The 23,141-nt window shown below is 37.1% G+C and overlaps 5 protein-coding genes across 7 annotated transcripts in view; 4 read left to right on the top strand and 1 right to left on the bottom strand.

Annotated features, from left to right (window-relative positions):
- Nucleotides 1–49: 49 nt before the first annotated feature.
- Nucleotides 50–4,703, top strand: LOC111787585. 2 transcript variants are annotated; one of them, XM_023667600.1, is made up of 8 exons: nucleotides 50–201; nucleotides 326–706; nucleotides 1,275–1,346; nucleotides 2,756–2,814; nucleotides 2,945–3,101; nucleotides 3,226–3,306; nucleotides 3,401–3,490; nucleotides 4,236–4,703. In XM_023667600.1, the coding sequence occupies exons 2-8, from the start codon at nucleotides 416–418 to the stop codon at nucleotides 4,386–4,388; spliced, it is 903 nt and encodes a 300-aa protein (XP_023523368.1). In that variant the 5' UTR covers nucleotides 50–201; nucleotides 326–415; the 3' UTR covers nucleotides 4,389–4,703. The 2 variants fall into 2 exon arrangements, with proteins under 2 accessions (XP_023523368.1, XP_023523367.1); XM_023667599.1 differs by having other exon boundaries at nucleotides 4,233–4,703.
- Nucleotides 4,704–5,375: 672 nt separating this feature from the next.
- On the top strand, nucleotides 5,376–6,356 carry LOC111787586 (E3 ubiquitin-protein ligase RNF181-like). Its single transcript, XM_023667602.1, has one exon. It carries the CDS (start codon nucleotides 5,499–5,501, stop codon nucleotides 6,213–6,215), a length of 717 nt encoding a protein of 238 aa, XP_023523370.1. The 5' UTR covers nucleotides 5,376–5,498; the 3' UTR covers nucleotides 6,216–6,356.
- Nucleotides 6,357–10,343: 3,987 nt separating this feature from the next.
- On the top strand, nucleotides 10,344–11,495 carry LOC111788879 (myb-related protein 1-like). The gene is made up of 4 exons (XM_023669441.1): nucleotides 10,344–10,586; nucleotides 10,685–10,761; nucleotides 10,844–10,893; nucleotides 10,998–11,495. The coding sequence occupies exons 1-4, from the start codon at nucleotides 10,433–10,435 to the stop codon at nucleotides 11,380–11,382; spliced, it is 666 nt and encodes a 221-aa protein (XP_023525209.1). The 5' UTR covers nucleotides 10,344–10,432; the 3' UTR covers nucleotides 11,383–11,495.
- Nucleotides 11,496–15,587: 4,092 nt separating this feature from the next.
- Nucleotides 15,588–16,678, bottom strand: LOC111788602 (expansin-A15-like). The gene is made up of 2 exons (XM_023668996.1): nucleotides 16,469–16,678; nucleotides 15,588–16,388 (listed from the first exon to the last, which is right to left on the bottom strand). Exons 1-2 carry the CDS (start codon nucleotides 16,590–16,592, stop codon nucleotides 15,769–15,771), a joined length of 744 nt encoding a protein of 247 aa, XP_023524764.1. The 5' UTR covers nucleotides 16,593–16,678; the 3' UTR covers nucleotides 15,588–15,768.
- A 5,547-nt stretch (nucleotides 16,679–22,225) lies between these two features.
- LOC111788603 (peptidyl-prolyl cis-trans isomerase CYP23) overlaps nucleotides 22,226–23,141 on the top strand; it is a 4,794-nt gene continuing 3,878 nt past the window's right edge. For both annotated transcript variants that reach the window (XR_002814179.1, XM_023668997.1), the window contains exons 1-3: nucleotides 22,226–22,420; nucleotides 22,524–22,637; nucleotides 22,723–22,871. Coding sequence is in view for 1 of the 2 variants with exons in the window: in XM_023668997.1 (XP_023524765.1) it covers nucleotides 22,310–22,420; nucleotides 22,524–22,637; nucleotides 22,723–22,871 (374 nt within the window). In the remaining variant the exon portion in view is untranslated. The remainder of the gene's footprint in view (nucleotides 22,421–22,523; nucleotides 22,638–22,722; nucleotides 22,872–23,141) is intronic.

The following is a 23,141-nucleotide window of genomic DNA, read 5'->3' as shown; positions in this document are numbered from 1 at the left end:
GCAAATACCCTTGAGACCGTTGGATTGGATTGGATTGGATTGGACGCAAAGACGTGGAGGTTTCGAGCGAAGAAAACTCCGCCTATATATATAGAACCAGGTCCACCCTCCTCCAGATTCCTTCTTATTTTAGTCTTTGGCGGAATCAATCTTCTATTTTTGATTTTCTACGCTCTCCAAAAACTTCTACATTCCGCACCTANACGTTTCTTCTTAATTTGATTTTTCTTTATTTTTATCTTTTTTTCTTCAATGTTATCATCGCAATCTACTATATTCTTGTTTGATCTCTTCAATTTGTGTTTTTCTTCATGTAATTAATCGAATCGCCTTTGTAGGGTTTCTTTTTGTGCTTCAAATTCGCCGTGTGAGTTGGATTTTTGGGGGTTTAGAGGTTTCTGCGGTTTTGAGGACAATGGGCGACCATCTCGTCCTGTATGTTGATCATTTGATTCGACCGGTTGCTCCTGTTCAATCTGTGGCCGAGCCGGTTGACCCTGTTCCTTCTGCACCGCGTGAAGGTGTAGTTGACTCGGCTGCGGCTGGTCCTTCGTGTTCGACTGCAACTGTGGATCATCCGACGGTGGAGCAGGATGCACCTAATGAGGAGGAGCCTCTGATTCAGGTAGCAGAGTGCCGCATTTGTCAGGAAGAAGACGGTATCAATAATTTAGAAACTCCCTGCGCATGTAGTGGTAGTCTTAAGGTAATTGACGCCTTGACCCCCTTTTCCTTTATTAATGTGCTCAAGACTTTTTATTTGCGTTGTACATGTGTTTGCTGTTGCTGCTGAATTGGATGAGAGATCCATCTGGATTTTTTAGTGTCTTGTCGAGAATTCATTAGTTTTATTCACAGCTTGGTTAATTTTATATTTTTCTATAATTTTTTTTCCTCAATGCTTTGTTTTTTACTTTTTAAAATTCATCTCCTATCCAATAGCTTGGTGATAAGAGAACACTTCTTTTGCCTCAACTTTTTTGTTTGTGTCAATTTGTACGTTCGACGGGAAACTTTATGGACTGGTATGTGGTGCATCTGAGTTATAATGTGGCTTGATAAAACTTGACAAGAAGCATGACCATCATGCATGGTGTCAGTGATCTTGAACTCTAATGTTTTTTTTCTTCAGAATGTAACTAAAGTAGGTTAGGCTATTTGAATTTACCAATATGAACCCATATGGTAAAACTTTTCTAAGTTATTTGTTTATTAACCTTTTGCACGTTTCTGATTAATGGTTTTTTTTTTTTTTTTTTTTTTTTTTTGTTCAGTATGCTCATAGAAAGTGCGTTCAACATTGGTGCAATGAGAAAGGAGACATAATTTGTGAGATTTGTCATCAGGTATGCGTGATGATTTTGATTTGATATGTCGACCATTTTTGTATTCTTGTAAAGTTTTTGCGGTTGGAGAATTTCAAATAAATTGCTAATATTATCTATATGCTTTAGCTTGCGTGCAAGTTTTCTGCCAAGAATATTTTTTTTGTAACTCTTAATTCTTTGAATTCTTACATCGGGAGTAAAAAAAATTCACTTTTAGTGTTTTAAAAAGTGCATAAAAGTGTGCACGCTGAAGAGGGGGCACCTCGCCTACCTCTATAGGGCACACACCTGATAGTTTTATTTTTTATTTTCAAATTTTTAATTGAGAGGCATTTTTATTGTATATATAAGAAAGGTATCTTCCGCCTAGGGGACTTGTAGACTTAAAGGCAAAATCCTTGGATTGAGAGTTTGTTTCGGTTATTGTGATAGGTGAGAGTGTTGTAGGAGAAAACCATAGAAGTAAAGAGAGAATTTTGTACTCTACAAACCACATATATGAAGGAGGTTTACCTTTTTTTTCTTTTTTTCCTTCTCTTTCTTTTGGTCTTTCACTCTCGACCAGTCACTTTGCCTTCTCTCTTTGAGCCCTACCTTTTTCCCTCCTTTCTCTTGATACGTCCATCTCTGAGTAAACCATAACGGTGGTTCACTATAGCGCACACAATGATTTGGGTTTTTTTGCAATGGGTTGGATTTGGTATCATAGAAGATTGTTCCATCTATATGAGAGGAAGACGACCAGCATGTCAATAGGTGGATTCCTCCTTCCTCATGCTCAACCTAAAGTAATGTGGATACCATTTGGGATACTCTGTGTGTCGAAAGGGAGTTGGGGCATTATTGTCAGAGATGGTAGAGGTAGAGGTTCTTTAATGTTGAGTGTGTTGATGGACAAGGCATTGGTGTTTATTCGTGACTTCGGGATTAAGAGATATTTCTGTTAAAACTTTGTTGTTGGTGAAAAGTTGGTTTGATGGCTGACCTTTTCTATTTTGATCATGGGGCTTCTGATTCAGGTCATTAGGCTCCTCTTCTCCCTCGCTTATAATTCTTTCTCCTTTAACCTCATTGCTGTAACCTTGATCCTGTAGACCATTCCATTGCTAAGTCTGGACCTTTACAGGAGTGGAACGTTTGTTGTTCTTAGTTGGTTGTATGCTCTCTTTATTTGTCACGGTGCATTGGCCAAGATTATGAATGCTTCTTTTTTGCCAAAAAAAAAAAAAAAAGGAATGAAAAAGAACATTTATCTGTTTTATTCACTTTTTCTGAATAAAAATTATAAAATGTCATCCTCATTTTGTCTGCACTTGTTTCATGTTATGTTGAATGGTATAATGAGATTTGCAGTTGCAGCTTCTTTTCTGTTGATATTTTCGTGTTTAATTCCTCATTGATGCTGATGTGTTTTATTCAATTGCCAGTTTTATCAACCTGGATACACTGCACCATCTCGTTCTGAAGAAACTGCTATTGATATGGAGTAAGCTCAACCTTTTTGTTATTTCCTATTGTCTTGCATCGATTAGCATGTTTCTGAACACCCGCAAATATTTTGTTTTCATGTAATGCTGTTGTATTTTAAATATTGATCTGGATGTGGGTCTGCACAGGGGAAGATGGACTATTGCTGGTAATCCATTAGACCTGAGAGATACTCGGCTATTAGCCATTGCAGAGGCGGAACGGCATTTTCTGGAGGCCGAATATGATGATTATGCTGCCTCTAATGACAGTGGAGCTGCATTTTGCCGATCGGCTGCTCTTATTGTATGTTTGCTATTAGTAGTTCGTAGAACTCTTCTTTTCACAAAAAATTGGAATGATATCAAACTTTCCACTCCAGTGTTTTCCGTGCTACTGCACTGATGATTTATTTTATTTTATGCGGCAGTTACTAGCTCTTCTCCTTCTGCGTCATGCATTGACCATAACAGATCCAGACGGTGAAGATGATGCATCTGCCTTCTTCTCTGTAAGTGGAGTATGAATTTATTTTCTTAAATTGAAAAGGAAAAATAGAGTTCATGATGGGATGGGTTTACAATCTTAATACATGCCTGTGACAGATTTTCTTGCTTCGTGCTGCTGGTTTTCTGTTACCCTGCTACATCATGGCCTGGGCCATCAGTATCTTGCAACGTCGAAGACAAAGACAGGTTGGTTGGTAATTTAGGAGTTCTTTAAATTTTTTCTTCTTATACTCTTCTGTAGACTAAATTTTGAAAATTAAGAATGGTTTGGTAACCGGAAAGAGAGAGATTCTATGAGATCCCACATCGATGGGAGATAGGAACGAGTGCCAATGAGGATGTTGGGTCCTAAAAAGAGATCTCACATTGGTTGGGGAGGGAAACGAAACATTCTTTACAAGGGTGTGGAAATAGCAGACGCGTTTAAAAACTTTGAGAGGAAGCCCTGCGGTCCCACATTGGTTGGGGAGGAGAACAATCACCATTTATAAGGGGGTGGAAACCTTCCCCTAGTAGAGCGTTTTAAAGCCTTGAGAGGAAGCCCGAAAGGGAAAGCCCAAAGAAAACAATATCTGCTAGCGGTGGATCTGGGTCGTTACAAGCTCGATAAGGAAAGCTCAAAGAGGACAACATCTTCTAGCATTGGGCTTGGGGTGTTTGTAGGTTCTAGAGATCTTTGTGTCTAAAAGAACAGTCCATTAGAAGGAAAAAAAACTGTTTCTGAAGTCAACCTTTTAAATAAGTAGTTTAAAACAGAAAAATCTTAAATTATGTTATAGTTGTATTGTCAAGTCTTAGGTTAGTTAGCTGTATGAAGCCTGAAACATAATGAGAGAGAGAGTTGGAACATAATGAACTTAATAGAATGTTGCTGCTAAGTTGAGACATTATTTCCAATTGAATATAGTATTGTATGGTTGTGAACCAGCAGGAGGCGGCAGCAGTGGCTGCAACACAAGTGGCGTTTGTGCTACAACATGGACAGCATAGAAGCTTACAATTTGCGATTGCATCAGCAGCAGGGGCACCCCTCACCCCTCACCCTCACCCCCTTCCTCATCCTCATCCTCATACTCCTGCTTGAACTGCAACTGCAGCAGTCAACCATGTAATAAATACTATATTTTCAAACATGAAAAACCTTTCTTCATCTACTTGCTCTTGTTGTCGTCGTCGTCATCATTTGTATGTGCCAACATTTTCCCCCAGCTTCGTCATCTTCCAAAACCAGGTACAGTCACTAACAAACTTCTATTATTTTCGTCGTCTGTTTCGGGACCAGTCAATTCTATGTTCCAATTTGATCACACTGCTTGATGCTCTGCTTCTTGGAAGCTAAACATAAAACTCTTGCCTTGTATTTTGTAAATTCTTTTTTATATAGAGAAGAAATTATCTACAGGGAGATTTTATATTGTATACAATTTGCTGGGCATGTCAAATCAAAATGGTAGATAGCATGAGAAAGATCATAAACTCACCTGTTATAAACCAAAGTGGCAGATCTTTATTTGAGAGTTGAAGCCAGAATGTTTGTTTATTTAGCATCTAAATGGGGTTGATCTTGAGTTGAGAGCAAGTATTCAAAGACTTCTGCCAAATTGAGTAGTTCAAGGTTGTTCTATCGAAATTAGTCGCATCATACTAAGATGATTAGATACATTAATGCGTTTGTGCTACAACATAGAAATGTTCGAGTTAAACCAATTTTAAACTCTACGCAAGATTAAATCCCTAATACCGGAACAATAAGTTGCAACAAGATGATGGACAATGTTAAGATGCAATAGGACCACTCTAAAACGTCTCTAAAACTCTTCAAATATCTTCAATTCAACGAGCTTTGACCTATGGTATAGTTGTTTGGTCTAGTGTGCATATAGAATACTTAATAGTTTAAACAAGAAAATATAGATTTGTTATCTCATCTGAATCGTCACAATGATCTAGTCACTAATTATTTCAGTCACTAATTATTTCGAATCATTTCTAAAATTTAGAGATTAACTTGTATTTTTTATAAGTTCATAAACCAAATCACGATCATTTTTGAACGGTTAAGGATCGAGACGAAGTGTAATGTCTTTTTTAACCCACATCAAAATCTCATCCTATTATTAATATCACTTCATGGCAGTGATATAGAATGAAAAGGACAGGCACCGGCTTTGCCTTGCATTGGGGGCACTGATGGATGAAGAGGCAATTTATGTATTCATTATCAAACAAACTCCAAACGCCAATAATTCATTACCCTTCCCTTCTTCAATCTCCAAACCCAGAACAACCTCCGATTACCACATCCATGGCCTCCGATTCCAACTCCCCCGAAATCTCCTCTGTTTTCGACACCCTCATCGGAAACAGAGACCTCTCTCTCTTCATGCCCTTCCTCTTCGGCTTCTCCGCCGCCGACCCACTTCAACAATCCCAAAACCCCGCCGACCCAGATCGCCAAAACGCCAATCGGAGCGACAGGATATTTCTGGTCAACCCTTTTACTCAGAGCATGGTCGTGATCGAGGGGCGTTCGAGCTTGGAAGCACTGATGCGTGATCTCGGCGGGAAGGACGGCCAGCCGCCGGCGTCCAGAGCATCCATAGAAGCGCTGCCAACCGTTCAAATCATGGCAGAGGAGTTGGGTTGTGAGTGTGTGATCTGCTTGGATGAGTGGGAGATTGGGGCTGTGGCTAAAGAACTGCCCTGCGGACACAAATTTCATCCCGATTGTATAGAGAAATGGCTTGGGGTTCATGGGAATTGCCCTCTTTGTAGGTGCAAGCTGCCGGATGATGTTGATCGGAAGAACAACGAGGGGCGGCGGGCGAGGGAGATTTGGGTCGGTTTTTCTTTCAATAATGATCGGAGAAGTGAGGGTTCTAATGGAGTTTCTTCAGATGATGGAGCTTAGGGTTAGGATTTTTGCCCCTTTTGTTTGTGGAGTTCTTATGTATAGATAGAATAAAGCTTGGTTTGTTCTTCCTTGTAAATATTGAGCTTTCAATAATTTACATTAATATTCTCTTTGGAATAAACTAATTTACTTATGTAATTGACTTGAAACGTGGCTCGTGGCTCGAGACTCGACCATATGTTTGAATGGACTACAAAATATGATTTTCATACGGCTAACTTATTCGTTGGATTAGAACTAATGTCACGTAATGGATAAAAATATAAGAAGCATGCAAAGTGTCACAATCGCACTTTTAATGGCAGCGGACTTGCGATTGTGCGGCACTCACTTTCCAACGACAAGTGAGCTAAGTCAATTCATTCTTGCGTCGCCTACGGCCAAGCGACGTATGCTCGAGCCTCTGGCCTCGGTTTTAAGAGAAGGTTTTAGAAAACGAGGGCAGAGAGAGATTTTCAAAAGAGAGATTTTTGGAAGAGACGTTATTATATAAGCAAGCAAGAGAGAAATAACAACAGCTTACAGTATATAACCTTGGGTAGGGAGAAGTTGACAACTAGTCGTATCCGCCTAAAGTACATTCTGAGCCATTTCATGTCTGAGAGGCCTAGACATGATATTTCTGAAACGTCATACTTCCTAGAAATATAAAAGTAAAACACTAGAATATGAAGAGACATAAAGGGTTGGGCTTGTCATGGGCATGCGGCCATGGGCAACATGCCTTGGACGAGCATGACCGTGACACATAGCACTTGGCTAGTGTGGGCGGGCATGTGCAGATGTTGGATGCGAATGGGAGAGGCACACGACAGACGTTGGCAGGTGTTGGCACTGGTGTGCGCGCTTAAGAGGCAAGCATAGGCGCCTGTGGCATTGCACATGTGAGGTCGTGCACACTAAAGCACCTTGCGGGGCTTGGTAGCACTGAGCTAGTTGCGAGGTTTAGCGCAATGGCTGTGCGCTAAACAGGCCTCTTGTGAGGTTGTTAAGGGCCTTGGCTATTGTAACGTTCCATGCTCAGAATTTTGACCAACATTTAGTATCTATATTCAACACATGATGGCTCCGACATTCCTATATTACCTACTTGTCTTGAACAGACAAACAGGCCTCTTGTGAGGTTGTTAAGGGCCTTGGCTATTGTAACGTTCCATGCTCAGAATTTTGACCAACATTTAGTATCTATATTCAACACATGATGGCTCCGACATTCCTATATTACCTACTTGTCTTGAACAGACAAACAGGCCTCTTGTGAGGTTGTTAAGGGCCTTGGCTATTGTAACGTTCCATGCTCAGAATTTTGACCAACATTTAGTATCTATATTCAACACATGATGGCTCCGACATTCCTATATTACCTACTTGTCTTGAACAGACAAACCAGCTCAAGTTCTTTTAGCATAGTTTGTCTTCACTTACAAGGAAAATTCCCAGAGGTCGCTCAATACAGAATTATTCTAACCTCGTCACACTTATTGGTAAAGATAACAACTATCAGTTCTTGTAAGTAATATCACAAAGAGGACAATATCGGCTAAAGGTAGGCTTGAGCGGTTACAAATTCTTAACCATCATATTCTAATGATCACTCTAATCATATATGGTTCTGGGTCATTCATATACCTTTCATTTTCTCAGACATCGCACACGTTCTTAGGAGCAAGATCATGAACCTCTCGAACGACAATAATTGATGAACGAAGAAGAATCAATTACGCTCGGTATCGTTTGAAGCAAAGTAAGACATTAAATCAAGGTAAAGAGAAAGGTACTTAGAAGAACTCAACTCATCTTTTGTTGTTCCCTTTTTTGTTCACCATTTTTTCAAACATTTGGCCCACACATTACCCATTAATTCATCTCAATAATTAATATTCCTTCCTTTCAATGTGAAGCAAGCTAGTTTGGACAGAATCATCACTCATTTTCCAATATCCAAAATATAAATAAATAAATAAATATATATATATATATATATATATATATATATATATATATATATATATATATATATATATATATTTATGGTGAAAATTGGAGGCTAAGAAATGAATGAGGTTAAAAGGGAAAAATATTGCTTTATAATATGAAATGATTTGATTTTGATTCCACTCATGAATGGATCACTTTTTTTTTTCTTTACCTTTTATTATTATTTTTTTTATAATAATAATTTTTTTTTTCAAATATTTTCTTTTTCTATATATATTTATTTATAATAATGAAATGATGGGTTACTCTGATTGCTTTATTGTCGATGTATGTCTTTTTTAGAAATTAAATGGGTTTAATTTCCCGAACCAATAATTGGTGGTAAAATGTTAAGACAATCTGTTTCAGCGCACGAATGAATACAGCGCACCTTATATTGAAAGATACATAATCCTCTTTCTATAGATTGATTCGATCTCGTTGCTGTGATGAACGGAGTGTACTGTCATGGTTTTTAGTACTCCTATTTTAGAGGAAAAGACGGTCTATTTTGAGGTTATCGTATAATGCTCTCTGAGACGTATTCCTTATGGAGAAACTGGGTTACTAAAAGTCGCACCTCCACAGTGGAATATTGTTGTCATTTTGAGCATAAGTACTTGGGTATTGTGCATAGCTACTAATGTCGAAAGACAACCCTTAAAGAGAGAGATCATACGAGAGAGATACTATGAGTTGAGGGAGCAAGAACCGAGAGTGAGGGAGACATAACTGAAACAGTTGAGGGCTTTAAAAAACAGTTCTGTTTCAAACTCATCCCTAGTTGGATTTCACTGGAACGACCCTCAAATTCAGCTATTAAAATTTTGAATTTTCTCGTAACCTTAGTTCAACGAGTTCAACAATGAATCGAACATAGCCAAATCTATTTTGGATTAAATTTGGTAGAAATCGAAAGAGATTAGTTAGTATGATTCTCTCTCTCGCTTGAATATAGAAAAGAAAAGGATAAGTTTTCTTTTGTTCAGATGGCTTTTGAAAATCTAAGGTTAGATTAGATTCTTTGATTCCTTTATCCTTTGCAAACAACAAAAAGAATCTGCCAACCACACCATGCACTATACAAAAACCCCATTTCATTTTGCCCTTTCAATCACGAAAAGAAATATCCACGATTAGGGACGCTTATAGGATAAGTCAGCTCGGGTTTAGACATTTTTTACTCCAACCCAATTGCTCGATTCATGAAATTTCTCAACCCACGTAATTCAATTAGTTATTGGGTTGACTTAGATCGAGTTATTCGGAAAAACCCATGAATCAATTTGTAACTTAACTCAACTCAAGTTAGAGACGTTTATAGAATAAGTCAGCTCGAGTTTAGACATTTTTTACTCCAACCCAATTGTTCGGGTTATAAAATTTCTCAACTCATGTAATTCAATTAGCTATTGGGTTGACTTAGATACAGTTGTTCGGAAAAAATCCATGAATCAATTTGTAACTTAATTCAACTCAATCAAAATAAATTGATAACCTAACCCAGACACTAAGATCCCATATCGGTTGTAGACGAAAACAAAACATTCTCTATAAGGGTGTGGAAATCTCTCTAGCAGACTCCATAACGAGTCAAAATTGACAATAGGCAGTGGGTTTGAGCTGTTACAAATAGTATCAGAGAGTAGGGCTAGACCCAGAAGGGATATGATAGCGGTGGACTTGGGATGGTAGATTTGAACGGTTAGAAATGGTATCAGAGGCATTGATCAGAGTAGGGCTAGACCCAGAAGGGATATGATAGCGATGGACTTAGGACGTTACACAGATTGTACGAATTAGGTTAAATTGATCAAGTTTTACAGATCCTCACGTCTTTTAAACAGCTCGTGATCGTGATCGTGATCGTTGATGGTGGGTTTCGTGGGGCTTAGCAAAGGCAAATGGGAATCAAGAGAGAGGAAAACAGCAAGATAAAAACAAACCATACACTTTTTTTTTCCTCCCTCTTTTCTCTCCTTTTGAGACTCTTCCTTCCATCTCTGTATCTTTCTTTCGTTTTTTTTTCAGATTCTCTCAACAAAAAAAATAAAATAAAATAAAATAAAATAAAATAAATTAAATAAAAATTGGTATGAACGTAATATAATTTGGAAACAATAATATAAAAAAGAAGAAAAAGAAGCACAGCTCATGAAGCATATATTCCCTTCCAACAAAACCCTTTTTTTAATGATATAAAGAGAGAACCTCAACCAAACCATACCCTTCCTTCTATGGATATTCAAAGAGAAAAAGAACCAATAATTATGCAAAATTATCAACACATGAACTTGGTTTTGTCTACTGATCCAAAGCCACGCTTGAAATGGACTCCTGAACTTCATCAAAGATTTGTCGACGCAGTCGCTCATCTCGGTGGAGCTCACAGTTTCGTTCTTGTTCTTGTTCTTGTTCTTGTTCTTGTTCTTATGGTGGAATGTTTCGATCCGTTTACTTAGTTGTTTTTGTGTGTTTTTTTGTTGCAGAGGCTACTCCTAAGAGCTTGATGCGTGCCATGGGTATCACTGGCCTTACTCTCTATCATCTCAAGAGCCATTTACAGGTTCTTCGTCTATTTCCTTTCAATCTATGGCTGTTCTTCATTGGATCATTAAAAAACTGATTTGGGTTTGTTTTTATATCAGAAATACAGATTGGGGAAGACCCAGAAGCCTGAAAATCATAGCATGAACGAGTAAGAGAAGTGAAAAAAAAAAAAAAAAACAAAAAAAACGATTTTTTGTGTTTTTTTGTATCTGAAATGGCAATTTTCTTATGAAATTCTTGGGTTGATTCAAGGAATATGAAGAGATTACATGAACAAATCGAGGTACAAAGGCATTTACAGCTGAGAATCGAAGCTCAAGGGAAGTATTTACAGAGAGTGCTGAGAAGAGCTCAAGAGATGATTGCAGGGTATGGGTGTTGTTCTGAAGCGCTGGAGGAGGCGAAGGCGGAGCTGTCGGAATTGGCGTCAATGGTGAGCTATGGGTATCAATCAGATGAGGTGAGGGAGACGAGGATGGGCTCCATTGATAGCTCTTTGACGTCCTTGGAGGAGGCCCCGACAGTGAAGACGAAGAAGAAGAAGAGGAAAGGAAACAGAGATGAGGAAGAACAGAGCAGCTCTGTTTCTGAGGGAGATTATAAGAGATTGATCGATTTGAATGTGGAATATGTTTGAATGATTATCAAAATTTGGAATTTGGTTGTAAAATATGTGTAAATGGGTGGAATTTTAACCCAATGTTTAAAGTATATTTTATGAATACGAGAGAAATTTTAAAAATTTGTGTTCGTGTTACGAGTTGTTACATGTTCTTACGCTCCTCGGTTGACTTACGACTCGATTTTTGAATAATTAGACGCATATTCCAACAATCTTGGAAAGGGTTATTATGTCTCCAGATGTCTGTTTAATCTATGGGGATTGTGTTCTGCCGGGGATTTATGTTTAAACGAGAACTTGAGCGAGATTTTTCTCCGTTCGTTAAACATGGTCGAAGATAGAGATTATATTCCTCGTCCCGGTATATATATATAACTAATTTATTTTTTTGATAATTTAAAATTATGTTGGTAGAATATTACTCGAGATGATTTGTTTTATTAGAATATTTTATATTTCTTTTAATAGGAACAATATCGAAAAACGAAAGGGATATTGTTAAATTAAAACTATAAAAAAAATTGAAAATTTTCCCACTAATTCTCATTTTTAGAACTAAAATAGGTCGGGGGAACGATGGAGGGGACGAACTTTCATAGACATCTCGAGTTATATAAAGCATAATACACGATGAATTATATAGACAAATCTATTTAGGTTGACCAAATAATAGGGCTATTGGGCTGACCCAAATAGAGTCCGGTCTATAGGCTAAAATACAAGATTCATATCCAATTTAATGAATGAAAGGGTTCAGTCTAACCACCTAATCAAATTTTGATTTTAGGTGGAATTTGAATCGAACCTAGGTCAAGTTGGGTTAGCCTTTTGGCTACGACAATTCTCAATCATTTTTTTTTTTTAAATTTAGGACCCAATTATATTTAAAAATAAATAATAACANTACCAGATCTGCCGTCCAGTTTCTCCGCGATGAGGTTCCAGTTTTGGGGGCCGTATAGGGCGACCACCTCCTTCAGCTTGGCGTCCTCTGCTGGCCTCCAGTGCCCTCTCGCACAACCCTTCGCGTTGGTGCCTGAATTCATGTCCCTTTTGGTAGCCATAATATGATACTCAGTGGCGTACTCTAGAGTGCTTGTGGTTGTGGGTGGGGAAAGTAAAACATGTCATTGACCAGTTTTTTCTAGTTTAGAGGGACATGGGTTGTTTGAGTGTGCTACTTAGTTTATAATGTTTGGTTTGGCTACGACACCACCGTCTGATACTACCTATTAGGAGCATGTAACAGTTCAACCTCACAGCTAGTAGGAGCATGTAATAGTTCAACCTCACAGCTAGCAGATATAATACCTTTTTTGGACTTTCCCTCAAAGTTTAAAAAACGCGTCTTCCTTCTTAACCGACGTGGGATCTCACAATCTCACAATCCACTCCCCTTAGGGGCCTACGTTGTCGCTGACACTCATTCATTTCTCCAATTGATATGGAATCTCACAGTCCACTCCCCTTAGGGCCCACCGAGTGTCCACCCCTTCATCAGGGCTCAGAGTCCTTGCTAACACACTACTCAGTGTCTACTCTGATACCATTTGTAAAAACTCAAACCTACTGTTAACAAATATTGTCCTCTTTGGACTTTTCCTTTCGAGCTTCCCCTCAAACCCACCGCTAACAAATATTATCCTCTTTAAACTTTTCCTTTCGAGCTTTCCCTCAAAGTTTTAAAATACGTATGTTAAAAAGAAATTTTCACACCCTTACAAAGAATACTCTGTTCTTCTCTCGAATCGATGTAGTATCACCTAACAAATAACCTCTACAATAGTATGATACGGTGTCGGAACTCCAGTTTGAAATCATCCAAAGCATTGGATTTTAGGATGATTGTTGTTCATAGTTCATTATAATAATGATATTGTATCTGGTTTCAGTGTCTGGGAAACCCAATAGCAGACGTTTCCATTCAATTTCTGTCATAACAAAGATGTACTAGAGAGACACACACACAAACTAATAGCTGACCCCATACAACCACACCAGTACAAGTAATAAAAAATACTCCATAAATAACTATTTATTAGAGTTAGATATGTCTACGATCCAAATTTGTTAAAAAAATAGATCATCTATGGTGACTCTAATCATAATTGAAGACACTGATCATCTAGCTTGTGATCCTTACCAGATCCAAGGACACTGATCATCTAGCCTGTAACCCTAATCAAACTTGAAGACACTGATCATGTAGCCTATAAACCTAAGTAGACTTGAATACACTGATCATGTAGCCTAAAAACCTAACTAGACTTGAAGACACTGATCATCTAGCACATGACCTACTTGGACGACATGGAGACACTGATCATTTATAGCGTGTAGAGAGAGAAGTGGAACGAGAACGTAGATCAACGACGAGTAATTAAGTGTGTTTGATTGGAAATGAACATGGGTAGGTTGAGGGATGCAAGTAAAAGTAATGTAGGTGTGTGATGCCTAACATCATGCATGTCTATGTCTATGTCTTTGTCTATGTCTTTGTCTTTGTCTCAACTCCTGGCACACTGCTTTCTTTTCTCCTGCCATTCCCACGTGTGCTGACTCCTGACCTGCCCACTACCATGCCTCCTCCTCCTCCTTTCCTTTCACTTTCACTTACTTATTTGGTAGCTTTCCTTTGCTTTACACCATACTTTTGGATTGAGTGACCCCCAAAATTACCCTAAAAAACCACTTCTAAGTACACCCTTTTAGGGTATCACTCCACTTCTTTCCACTACTCTTGCACCTTACCTAAACCCTCCACTTGAATCATGGGACTCAGAATATGGCCAACCTATCGTCGAAAGGCGTGTTGTTCGTGTTGTTCGCGTAGGTGATTGCCTGTAGGGTATTAAACGTGTGGGACGTTACAGGGAGAAGATATTATACTCTTTGGACTTTTCCTTTTGGATTTTCCTTCAACTGTTTTAAAACCCGTCGGAAGGTTTTTATACCCTCATAAACAATGTTTAGTTCTCATCTCTAATCGACTAGAAAAAGATGACCATGTGTGTGATGTCCCACGTTAGTTGGGGAGGAGAACAAACCACTGTTTATATACCCTCATAAACAATGTTTAGTTCTCATCTCTAATCGACTAGAAAAAGATGACCATGTGTGTGATGTCCCACGTTAGTTGGGGAGGAGAACAAACCACTGTTTATATACCCTCATAAACAATGTTTAGTTCTCATCTCTAATCGACTAGAAAAAGATGACCATGTGTGTGATGTCCCACGTTAGTTGGGGAGGAGAACAAACCACTGTTTATATACCCTCATAAACAATGTTTAGTTCTCATCTCTAATCGACCAGAAAAAGATGACCATGTGTGTGATGTCCCACGTTAGTTGGGGAGGAGAACAAACCACTGTTTATAAGAGTGTGGAAACCTTCCCCTAGGAGACGCGTTCTAAAGCCTTGAGGGGAAGCCCGAAAGGGAAAGCCCAAAGAAAATAATATTTGCTAGCGGTGGATCTTGGCCGTTATAATGTGCTAAAAAGATACTGTAGGGTATTGATGGTTTGATTCGAATTTAACCCATGAGATTTCATAACTTGTGTCAAAAGTACCCGTTAAGCCTCGAGCTGGATTGATGAACTAAGATACGTTATGGATATATACAATTTGAGGACCTAATGCATGTGTGTGTGAATGACATGCTAATATGTAGATTACGAGAGAGACAATTACTTGTCTAATTTTACGAGGTAACACTATGACAGGCTCGGCTCGACTCCAACGACTGAGTTTCTCATTAGTTGAGTAAAGTTTTATTAGAGTGTCGATCTAAGCACCACGAGATAATTGAACAGCTCAGATCAGGGATTAATTGTCCATTCGATCACAGGAAAAGAAACAACAGAATTATATCGTTTAAACTTTTGGTTGTGTGTGTATGCATTTCTAATCCAACTCGGGGTATAACCCTAACTTAGATTTGGGCCTTGGGCCTTATTGGGTTAGAGATACAAATAAGGTATGGGCTTTCGTTGTGGGCTTAACCAATAAGCCGGTCTATTGGTTTAGTCTGGTTTTCGGCTTTTTCTAAATAGAGAACCGAAAAAACTCGAGTCTGTCAAATTTGTACAAAACCAATTGATTTGGTTCGGTTTGTTTTGGTTTGGCTCGGTTCAATTTTTGGCAAAATAATAATAATAATAATAATTGATTTATTAGAATCACAATCAATACAACCGAAGCAACTAACAAAAGAGAGGGACAAAAAAGACTTTTCCCATCAAGATCCAATAAAAATACACGTTCAAACACAGAAGGGCGGGTGGTAAGATTAAGAAGACTCCACCTCGGCCCACTAGTCCGACAAACAAAAAAACAGAGTAAAAATAAAAACCCAAAAACCGAAATGACGAAACAACCCTTTCACGGTGGCTGAGCTCTTCACCGGAATTGACGGCCGGTGAAGGTCTGGCCAAAGGACCAACCGGCCGGAGCCACGTTTCTCGAAACAAGTGTTCGGCCGTCGCTAGTGGTGACCCTAAAAGAGAGGGGTTGACCATCCAAAAAGTTGTTGCTCTGCCAATTCTGCCCCCAATTTCTCGACATTGACTGCCACCCACTTCTCGCCCCTTTAATCGACACTGCCCGGACATCTCCGGCGCCGCCCACATTGGTTATTAGCACCAAATTGAAGTAGGAATGGCCGTTGATTGTGAACCTTATTCCTCCCCTTCTTTTGCACGGAGCCCTCCGATAAGCGACGGGGATGATTCCGGCATGGTATTGGGCAATGTGGAGGAACACAGGTTGGGCGAGGTCAAAATGGTGCAGAGGAGGGTTGCACCAGCCGCCGGCGGTGTTGGGAAGGGCGTTATTGGGCGGACAGAAATTGGTGGCGGTGACCAAAACAGAGCCTGGAAGACACCATTGAGGGTCGTCCACGCACTTGATCTCATAGCAAGACCCGCAGCTCAGCCCATTGTTGAACAGGGCAGTGCTAACAGCGGCGGTGTTCCCACCGAACCCTTGACTGTACAGATTCCCATACCCACAAGCTCCGCCTGTTCCCAAGATTCATCAATTTCATTAAACCCCAAATGCCGAAATATTTTACATGTAAATTTTGTATAATTTTTCTTACCCATTGTCCCAGAAGCATCGCTGCCGCCGTAGAAGGTGGCGTGGGCGTTGGTCCATTCGCCGACTGCCGCGGTGGACGCAAGGAGTGAGAAAAAGACCACCGGAAAGAGCATATGAAACTCCATTTTAGACGGAAAATGGAAGGGAGAGAAAGGGAGAGAAATTTTAGCGCCGCTGGTGAGAGGGGCCGCCGCGCCGGAACTAAGCAGAGGATTTCGTGGAGGGCAAGAAGCCCAATATATAATGGCGGACCTCACGGGTCAAAACTTAGAGAATTAACCCTACTTTACAAATGTTTCGTATCCAATTTATTTATTTTTTATTTTTTACCTAATTAATAAAAATATTTTTAAACTTTCTCTTTTATTTCAAAATATTTTTAAATTTTTTTAAAAAATTCAAAATTATATTCGTTTCAAAAATATCTTTAAATTTTGAAATTCTGAAAAAAAAAATTAAAAAAAAACTTCATAATAATAACCTTATTTATAAAATATAAACTTTTTTTAAAAAAAAAAACACCTTCAGACATTTTAATTTTATTGTTAGTATCATGTTTCAAAAACATGCATAAATTAAAATAACATTAAAAAGTATAAATATAATTTACGAGGTGTCGATAGATGTGACAGACTACTTTAAAATTTTCATATGTATTTTTAAATATAATTCTAAATATAAGGGTATTTTTGAACTTTTTCGTAAAAAAAAATTGATGATAAGGATATTTATTATTTTAGAACGTTTAAAGATATTTTTATTAATTTAGCCTAAATAATAAATATTTTGTAACTTTATTATTTATTTTATAACAAATATATCTAATTTTTTTAAAACTACTCGTAATATAGAAACATTGGTAGAATATTGGGGGGAAAATTAAAAGTGTTTAAAAAATTCATAATGGTGTTTTTGAAACTTTATAAAAAAATTAAAGATATTATTAAATATACATTTATTTTAGTATAAAGTTTATAAATATTTTTATTAATTTAAGTTTAAAATAATAAAAAAGAATAAATGGGGGAAAGAAAAGTAAAAGAATGGGGAAAAGCGCCATTATTATTTTTATTACAACGCGGTGAACCGGTTCGAACCAATTGAATGCGTGTCCTCTCTTTTTTTCTCCATAATAAACGCCCCACGTGCCACAATCTTTAACTAAATTAACTTCTCCATAAATCCAGCCATTATTTTTGCCACTATTCTTCATTAAATTTCAGATTCTTACATAGTATATTTAATACATGGTTATATATATATATTAAATTTAAATAAGATGTCCTTGTCTTGCTTGTTCGGGTCGGTTGACAGGGACATCAACCAATTGAGTGGGGGAGGATGTCACGGTCATGTATGTCCAAGGCGTGTTGTCAATAGTCGCATGACAGATATCCCAGTCTTGCTTGTCCAAGACGTGTTGTATCCATGGTTGCATGCTCGTTCCAAACCCTTTTTACATGCTTTCATCCTAGATAGGTCTTTAACATTCTATATTGGGTCGGTATGAGGGTGTACGACTGTTCATCACAATCGTGTCTACACCTGGAAGGGCTAAAATGCCCCAAAATGTACTATAGGAGTATATGACTAGTTGTCAACTTCTTTCTACCTAATAGTTATATGAAGTAAGTCGTTGTTGTTGTCTTTTTGCTTACATTCCCATATAACACCATTTCTCCCGTTTTCTAAAACTTTCTTCTTGAACCGGGGCCAGAGGCTCGAGCATACGTCGCTTGGCCGTAGGCAATGCAAGAACGACTAAGCTTAAAATATAAATCTATTAGAATGTTGAATGAAAAGTCAATGAAACAGAATTAGGTTAAAGATGAACGGGTCTCCTTTGCCTCATGGTTTAGTCCTTCTGTATTGTCGTCGTGAATATAACCGTAGAGGACATTGGTCAAATAAGTTAGACGAGTCGGAAAATGATTGAATTGAAACCCTAATTAAAATTAAGACGCATATGGGGTGGTTATAAGTGAGATTATGAAATTGATTAGAGAGAGGGAGTGAGAGATTAGGTGGCTAATTAATTCAAGTTGCATGGAAATTAATAGAAAAATAATGTATATTGAGATTTGCATGCAAAACCCTAAATTAAAAATTCTTAAAAACTGATTGTGGAGGGAACAACACCGCGATTTTCGAATCTATGTTTCTATTATTTAGGGTTAATTAATGTCAATTACTAATAACCATAATTTAAATGCTAATGTATTTGACAGCTATATATATATATATTATGTATATTTTTACATTTATATTTGATTATTTTGTAAATTTTGAATCGCTCGAGCAAAATCGGAGTTTGAAATTAATTAAACATAAACTTGAGGAACTCAGTGAATAGAAGATGAATCGAACAAAAAAAGTAGCATCGAGATGCTACAAATTGAAGAAAGATGCTTTGGTTGCGGGATGTAGGGTTGAGACGTGTTTGCTCAACCCTTGACAATATCGAAACGCTACAATAATTTTTTTGGATTTAACCCTTTAGATTTTTTGACTATGAACATTTGTGGCACCCGAGTAAATGAGAGATCACTAAAAATTACTTAAAAGAATTGAAAGTCACTATATTTACCTTTCTTTTCGATGTCTCAATCATAAAATTTTATAATTATACGTGTTTTGCTTGAAGTAATTCTATTAGGTGAATAAGGATAAATTATACTCAAATGACTCGTGCTAATATGCTAAAAGGTCGATCAGTGTTCTGAACTTTAGACATGAGTGGTTAACCATTAAGTTGGTTAACCGTAGCTATACGTGTTTTGCTTGAAGTGATTCTATTAAGTAAATAAAGATAAATTATATTCAAATGACTCGTGTTAGTATGCTGAGGTCGATAAGAGTTCTGAACCCTAGACATAATGGCTAACCATTAAGTTGGTTAACCATAGTGAAGTGATTCTATTAGGTAAATAAAGATAAATTATATTCAAATGACTCGTGTTAGTATACTGAGACTGATCGGTATTCTGAACCTTAGACATGAGTTGTTAACCCGGGTTGGTTAGCAAAGGATAAGGGATAAAAGAAAGGGCAGCATGAATTGAAAGGACTGCCATTTGAAAGTGGTTCAGTCCTTTATTGCAGCACCCTGCACATGCAATTTGGCTCTATTCACTTTCTTTCTTTTCTTTTTAAAAAATATTCCAATTATTATTAATAAAAAAAAATATATTAAATTATATATTTGATACATATATCTTGAAAAAAAAATTAAAATTTATTTTTTATAATTTAATAAAATCTTTTTAGGATAATCTTGGAGATTATTGGATTATTTATGAGATTTTCTTAAATTATAAAATTATTTAAACTAAATAATTTCGCTTTGGTTCAAATTTTATTTTATTTTAATTTTTGTACTTCCTAATATTGAAATTTAGTAATTAAAATTTTATAATTAATTTAGTTTGAAATAATTATTTAATCAAATTTAGTCAAATAATGATAATAATATCATATATAAAATGAAACAAAAATAGAAAGTACGCAAGAGTAAATAGTATTTTACTACTTTGCCCTTGGGTTAAGGCGTTTTATATGAGATATATTTGCATTCTCGTGACTTTTTAGGATATTTTCGTACTTTCAGCTATAATTTCCACGAAAGATATTATTTAATCATTCTANTTTTTTTTTTTTTTTTTTTTTTTTTTTTTTTTTTGTTTTTTTATCAATGTGTTTTTGATCTATCAATAATAATGTATTACCAGATGCCACAAATATATAACTTTTAGTAAAGTATTGTTAATATAAATGTAATACAACTATTTATGGGTGTGGTTGTCATACATCAATATCTAGCTAGAACGAGCTATAGCGATCTTTGTTTAGCATTAAGTGGAAGACGCTTGCTTTGAAAATTTTCTTCCTTTTTGTATCAAGCATGTGTTGTATCACGATTGTCGTTCCTATCAAATAGATTAAGGCGCATAAAGGGTATGGACACGAGTATACGTAGAATAGATGCATGGGCTAGTGAGCACAGTACACGTGCGAGAATTGGCTTATGAGGTGCACCTTGCACACGATGCATATCATATGGGTGATGTTTCACTTGTATCTAAACGCTTTTGTACACTACGTTGTTAAGCATCCGTTGAAGCGATATGGCTCGTGATTCGGTGATTGGTTTTTGAGATATAGTTGGTGCTTTCACGTTCGTATCAAACATAACGACAAGGCTCTCGTTCGATAACGAAGATTTGATATATTGAAACCATGTGGATGTGGAAGATAGATGAGGAGGTAGGTGTATTATTGGGAGGAGAAGTTTGAATTTGAAAAGAAACAGGGAAAGGGAAAGATCTGTAAGGATCTTTATTTGTGAGGAGGAGATTGATGGGTCAACCTTTCAAGATCTTAGTGGTTTAAGGGCTTCAGATGTGACATTACCTTTTTACCCTTCAATATGATATGATTAAACATGTGATGTTTAGATTCGTACAATATTGCACATGGGACACCACACTCCATCTATGTTCAAATTAAGATCAGGGTTAGGGTTAGGATTCCTATGCTAGTAGATATTATTCGGTTTGACCCGTTACGTATCGTCGTTAGTCTCACGGTTCTAAAATGTATGTACTGAGGAGAGGTTTCTACACTTTTACAAAGTATGTTTTGTTCTCCTCTCCAACTGATGTGGGATCTCATAGTTACAGTATTTATACGAACATCTTAGAATTTATGTTCACTCATCTTTTAATTAGGTTAAAAGACGATTGAGTTAAGTTTGATTAGGGTCAGGGTCACACTGATCACAGTTCTAAAATGTGTGTACTGAGGAGAGGTTTCTACACTTTTACAACGTATGTTTTGTTCTCCTCTCAACTGATGTGGGATCTCATAGTTAGAGTATTTATACGATCATCTTAAAATTTATGTTCACTCGTCTTTTAATTAGGTTAAAAGACGATTGAGTTAAGTTTGATTAGGGTCAGGGTCACACTGATCGAGGGCTTGCTGAGACTGGGTGATCATTATCAATAGACAATGGTGACAATTGTGGAAGTAAACGCTATGAGAGAAAATAATGAGAGACAGAGCCTAAACACTACGATGGTTCAATGGCTCTTGATTAGTTGGTTCAGATCGATTCCGACCCGTTTTTGCCCCCTTTTACCTCTCTTTCCCCTGCAATTTGAGACTTAAAATAAAAAAAATAATAATAAAAAAATAAAAAGAAAAAACAATGGAAGCAAAAGACAAAAGATTGAGCTTGAACGTTGGGCTATTAAATATTTGGGTCTAGTGCTGAGAGAAGTAGTGGGCTGGGCTGGGCTGGGCTGGGCTTGGAGTTGTGGGCCGTAGAATGTTGGGCTTTGGCTAACTATTTATTAAGTCTTACTAAATAATAAATTTAATTCAAATAAATCATAAAATATTGGACTAGACTGATTTAAGTTATCTGAATTATTTATTTTTATTTTTATATTTAATAAAAAATAAAATGTTTATTTATTTTCAAACGTAAAATTTAATTAAATTTCAACATATATTTTAAAAAATTATAAATATAGTTGGAGGATAAATAATTACAAAAAATAATAATGGAATTAAATAAAATTGTAACAAATAGTACAGTAAACCAAAGAAATTATATTTTAAAATCTATAATAAACTCGAATTAATTCAATTCAAGTTAATTATATATTTATCTTTTAAAATTATTTTGCTAAATATTGTTGTTCTCAAATTTTTTTTTTGTAAATATAAATACTAAAAAAGAATTAAAATGTATGAAGAAAGACCGTCTGGGAGCAAACTCGACTGTTAGGCGCAGAATTTCCCAATCGGGCGCCATTTTGCACCAACGAATTGCAAAATGACGAGACCTCGTCTGGTGCCGATCGTCGCTGGTTATCTTCTTTTTGCATTCTTCACCATCTCTTCAGCTCAGGATTCTCATCTCGGATCTGCTCGTGTTGTATTCCAGGTTCTTCAAACCTTTTCTGTTAATGAAAATCGAATCCATGTTTAACTTTACTTGTACTGTCGAGTCTTAGCTAATAGATCAATGTAAATTTTCGATTAACCAGACGAATTATGGCGATATCGAATTTGGTTTCTTCCCCAATGTAGCACCCAAAACCGTTGACCACATTTTCAAGCTTGTTCGTCTTGGAGGCTATAACACCAATCACATTTTTCGGGTATTAAAACTGCTGGTCTTTTCTTTCTTCATGGTTTGTGATTATGTGGGGGAAAATTGTGCGTGAGATATGTTCATGTTGTTAGGTTGATAAAGGATTTGTGGCGCAAGTGGCAGATGTAATGGGGGGAAGATCAGCTCCCATGAACGAGGAGCAAAGGGCGGAAGCTAAGAAGACTGTTGTTGGTGAATTTAGTTCTGTCAAACACGTTAGAGGGATTCTTTCTATGGGGAGGTTAGTTCTTTGTACACTACACTACGCCCGAAGTTACTACTGCTTTCTTATGTCTTGTCTGTATTGTGTGTTGTTAGGATTAAATGTTCTAAAAATCTTTGTTGTTTTCCATCTTTGAATGGAAACTATCTTTGGAGGTTAGCTAGTTTGGTTCTTTGTATTTCTGATAACAAGGCCTTCAAATTGAATTAGAAGATCATGGTTTCACAATCCCTTGGCGCCTAATTCTCTCTAGTTCCCCCCCCCCAGATAGTAAGATCTGATATCGGT

Source organism: Cucurbita pepo, chromosome LG02 (genome assembly GCF_002806865.2).
Source record: "Cucurbita pepo subsp. pepo cultivar mu-cu-16 chromosome LG02, ASM280686v2, whole genome shotgun sequence".
NCBI lineage: Eukaryota > Viridiplantae > Streptophyta > Magnoliopsida > Cucurbitales > Cucurbitaceae > Cucurbita > Cucurbita pepo.
This window is presented reverse-complemented; position numbering and strand designations above follow the sequence as displayed.

Coding starts and splice junctions, on each gene's coding strand:
- LOC111787585 (XM_023667599.1), top strand. CDS start 416: ATGGGCGACCATCTCGTCCTGTATGTTGATCATTTGATTCGACCGGTT. Junction 1,347..2,755: donor TTTGTGAGATTTGTCATCAG/GTATGCGTGATG, acceptor TTCAATTGCCAG/TTTTATCAACCTGGATACAC. Junction 2,815..2,944: donor GAAACTGCTATTGATATGGA/GTAAGCTCAACC, acceptor GGGTCTGCACAG/GGGAAGATGGACTATTGCTG.
- LOC111787586 (XM_023667602.1), top strand. CDS start 5,499: ATGAAGAGGCAATTTATGTATTCATTATCAAACAAACTCCAAACGCCA.
- LOC111788879 (XM_023669441.1), top strand. CDS start 10,433: ATGGATATTCAAAGAGAAAAAGAACCAATAATTATGCAAAATTATCAA. Junction 10,762..10,843: donor ATCTCAAGAGCCATTTACAG/GTTCTTCGTCTA, acceptor TTTTTATATCAG/AAATACAGATTGGGGAAGAC. Junction 10,894..10,997: donor GAAAATCATAGCATGAACGA/GTAAGAGAAGTG, acceptor GGTTGATTCAAG/GAATATGAAGAGATTACATG.
- LOC111788602 (XM_023668996.1), bottom strand. CDS start 16,592: ATGGAGTTTCATATGCTCTTTCCGGTGGTCTTTTTCTCACTCCTTGCG. Junction 16,389..16,468: donor CGATGCTTCTGGGACAATGG/GTAAGAAAAATT, acceptor TCTTGGGAACAG/GCGGAGCTTGTGGGTATGGG.